Raw genomic sequence first — 2,914 nt, forward strand, 5'->3', positions numbered from 1 at the left:
ACAAAACTCAAGGAAGGGGGGGGGGATGTGAGATTATTCTCCTAGAAGGAGGAAGGGTAGGGGGCAGTGGGGTAGGGGAGGTGGGCGCATAGTGAGATGTGTATCCATGTGTCTGTACATCACGATCAGTTCCTTTTCATCTCTTTTTTCTTTCTATCACTCTCTCTCTCTCTCCTTTTTATTCTTTCCCTCCTTTCTTCTTCTGGGAGACACCAGGAAGGAGAGAGATTCATTGCACAGGTTCAACGGGAAGTCCCTCGTCTGGGGTGGGGGGGCAGTGAAAGGTCCAGTTCTTCATTCAGACGGGCCATTCTGCAGGAGGGACACATATAGTACAGTGAGACACAAGGGCAGGCAAGCAGTACGACAGGTAAGAGAAAGAGAGAGAGAAAGAGAGAGAGAGAGAGAGAGAGAGAGAGAGAGCAGTAAGACAGGTAAACCATACAGCCAGATGAATGACAACACAAACAGACCCCCAGTCAAACCAAAACAAATGAAGGCTAGGCAGGTAGGACAGCAAACAATAGTCTCCGACTGACAAGATAAAGAGATATTCAAGAATGGCAAAGGGACACAATACAAGGCCAAACAAAACCTTCAAACAGAATGTAGCAAGTAAAAACAGGACACAAAAAGAGGAACAGTTGAGGAGACACAACTTACACGCAAAGACACACACACACACACACACACACACACATACAGACACACACACACACATGCAGACCATAGTCCACTCTGCCAGCCTTGAAAGCATAACAATCCCCCAAACACAAGGCTGTTGCCATGGCGACGGCACACTCACATAACTCTCTGTGGTTGGACTCCATGCTGCCGAGGCCCAGGCGCCCGCTCTCTGATTGGTCGGCGAAGGGCCTCGGGTGGACGCCGCGTCCCAGGGTGCCCCTGGAGGAGGAGGAGGCCGAGCCGCCCCAGGGTCCCATGTGCTGTCGCTCCAGGGTGGACACCAGGCACTCGTCGGGCGTGTCCGATCCGATGGTGCCCCAGGAGCCGTGCAGGCGGGCCCCCACACTGTGGAGGGGCTCCGAGGCACCAGGGTGCCCTGCGGACGAGAGGGCAGAGAAGGGGGGTTAAGGACGCTGCTGAGAGGGGGGGTTACCGAGTGTGTGTTCAGGCCTCATCGACACGATACGGAGCTTTGTCTGGTGGTCTTGGAGCTATTCTGAACACCCAGGCACACACACAGCTGCTGGAGGGTTGTCAACACAGAACTGAGCACAGATGTAGGCCTACTGGAGATGCAATTAAAATGATGCTGAGCTCAGCGAGAGGAACATTACAGCACAGCTAAATCCTCTGAGAACATAATTATCTAAATAAATTCATACTGTACCAATGTGCAAAAAAGTCTAATTTATACATATAGTTCTCATACCAGAGATAACTATTAATCAGTAATCAATATAAATAACAACATAAGCAGCTAATACTGGACCTAATGACTATTGTAGATCCATACTCTCTATGATACAATGCCTCAAATTCCTATTCATGAATTAGTTATTCACTTGCCTATGCACTATTTATATTGTCTGGCTATCACCATATTAAGCTCAATCTTTTTAAGATTGAACATCAGTCTGGGGAGTCTGTGCTTTATTTCTACTTCACACGAGGCGCGATCAATGGGAATAGTTCAAATGACTCTGTACGCTTGGATAGCCCTTCAACCAATCAGACCAACGAGCTGGTGTGTCTTTTGGATTTTTTGCAAAATTTCTTTCGCTATGAGGTTGATTCATGGGGACAGTTTATATAGTATTAATATGGTTTTGTTTCTTTTAACTTGCATAAAACACAGCCCTGCGGTTTATACACAATGCGGATAATAAACAGGAAATTACTGTATGCAATTTAATATGACTTATTGTGCGCGAACAGTTGTATACAGCAGCAGTACAGGTGTCTGTTCCCCACAGCACTCTCTCTCTCTCTCTCTCTCTCTTTCTCTCTCTCTCACCGACGCTGAGGTTGGGCTCCCTGCGGGGCTCAGTGGCGCCTGTCGTCTCTGCCCGGTGTTTGCGTGGGGCCGGTGGCGCCCTCCGGTGGCCGAGGCTCTGCGTGCCCAGCAGGCTGCTGTCTGAGGAGAGGGGGCTGTCGGGCTGAGTCCGTGAGGAGTAGGCCTTCCCTGGAGAGATGACGGGATGATACAGAGAGAGAGAGAGAGAGTGTGAGAGGGAGAAAAGAGAGAGAGAACAAAAAAAAAACATGTCCTTATGAGGAATTTAGTAATAAGTACACGTACATGCTAAATGTGCAAGTAAATGTTCATGTTTGTAAACAGGGCAGTCCATATGACACAGTCGACCTTAACGGATCAAGGAGGTTTTAATCACATCATATCTACTTTGTAAAAAAATACCCTGTCTGGTCTATAGCACATATTCCAGTGTAATAAGCGTGTTATAACCAGAGCTGTTGGTAATAACATGAGACAGGAGTCGTGTGTAACTACACTGAGGAGAGTCTGGTGGAGTTGGACTCGGAGGGGTCCTGGCAGTGTGCCACACGCCTCTGTTGACCCCCCCACCACCTCCCCTGTGGGGGTCGTGCTGAATAAGAGAGATTTCTTCAACACGACCAGGCAGTGCAAAACTGGCAAGGAGCACGCTGGGGTCACGTTGTTCCACTCATACACACACACACACACACACACACACGCACGCACGCACACACATACACACACATACATACATACACACACACACCCTGTGGGAGTGTGTGGGCATGGTGACAGAGAACAATAGACGGCAGAAGAAGCAGAGGCGAAGGTGAAGAAGAGGAGGAGCAAGAGGAGGAGGCAGAGGAGGAGAGAGCAGAGAGGGCTGTCAGAAAGAAAGAGAGAAAGAGAGAGAAAGAATGAGAGAGAGACAGAGAGAAAGGGAGGGATAAA

At 48.9% G+C, this 2,914-nt stretch overlaps 1 protein-coding gene across 1 annotated transcript in view; it reads right to left on the reverse strand.

Moving 5' to 3' along the window:
• LOC134080445 (roundabout homolog 2-like) overlaps positions 1–2,914 on the reverse strand; it is a 132,131-nt gene continuing 129,217 nt past the window's right edge. Inside the window, exons 26-28 of the mRNA XM_062536885.1 lie at positions 1,982–2,149; positions 806–1,063; positions 1–312 (exon numbers count right to left, since the gene is read on the reverse strand). Of these exons, the coding sequence (XP_062392869.1) occupies positions 311–312; positions 806–1,063; positions 1,982–2,149 (428 nt within the window). The 3' untranslated portion in view covers positions 1–310. The remainder of the gene's footprint in view (positions 313–805; positions 1,064–1,981; positions 2,150–2,914) is intronic.

The sequence above is a fragment of the Sardina pilchardus genome, chromosome 5 (assembly GCF_963854185.1).
Source record: "Sardina pilchardus chromosome 5, fSarPil1.1, whole genome shotgun sequence".
NCBI classification, from domain to species: domain Eukaryota; kingdom Metazoa; phylum Chordata; class Actinopteri; order Clupeiformes; family Clupeidae; genus Sardina; species Sardina pilchardus.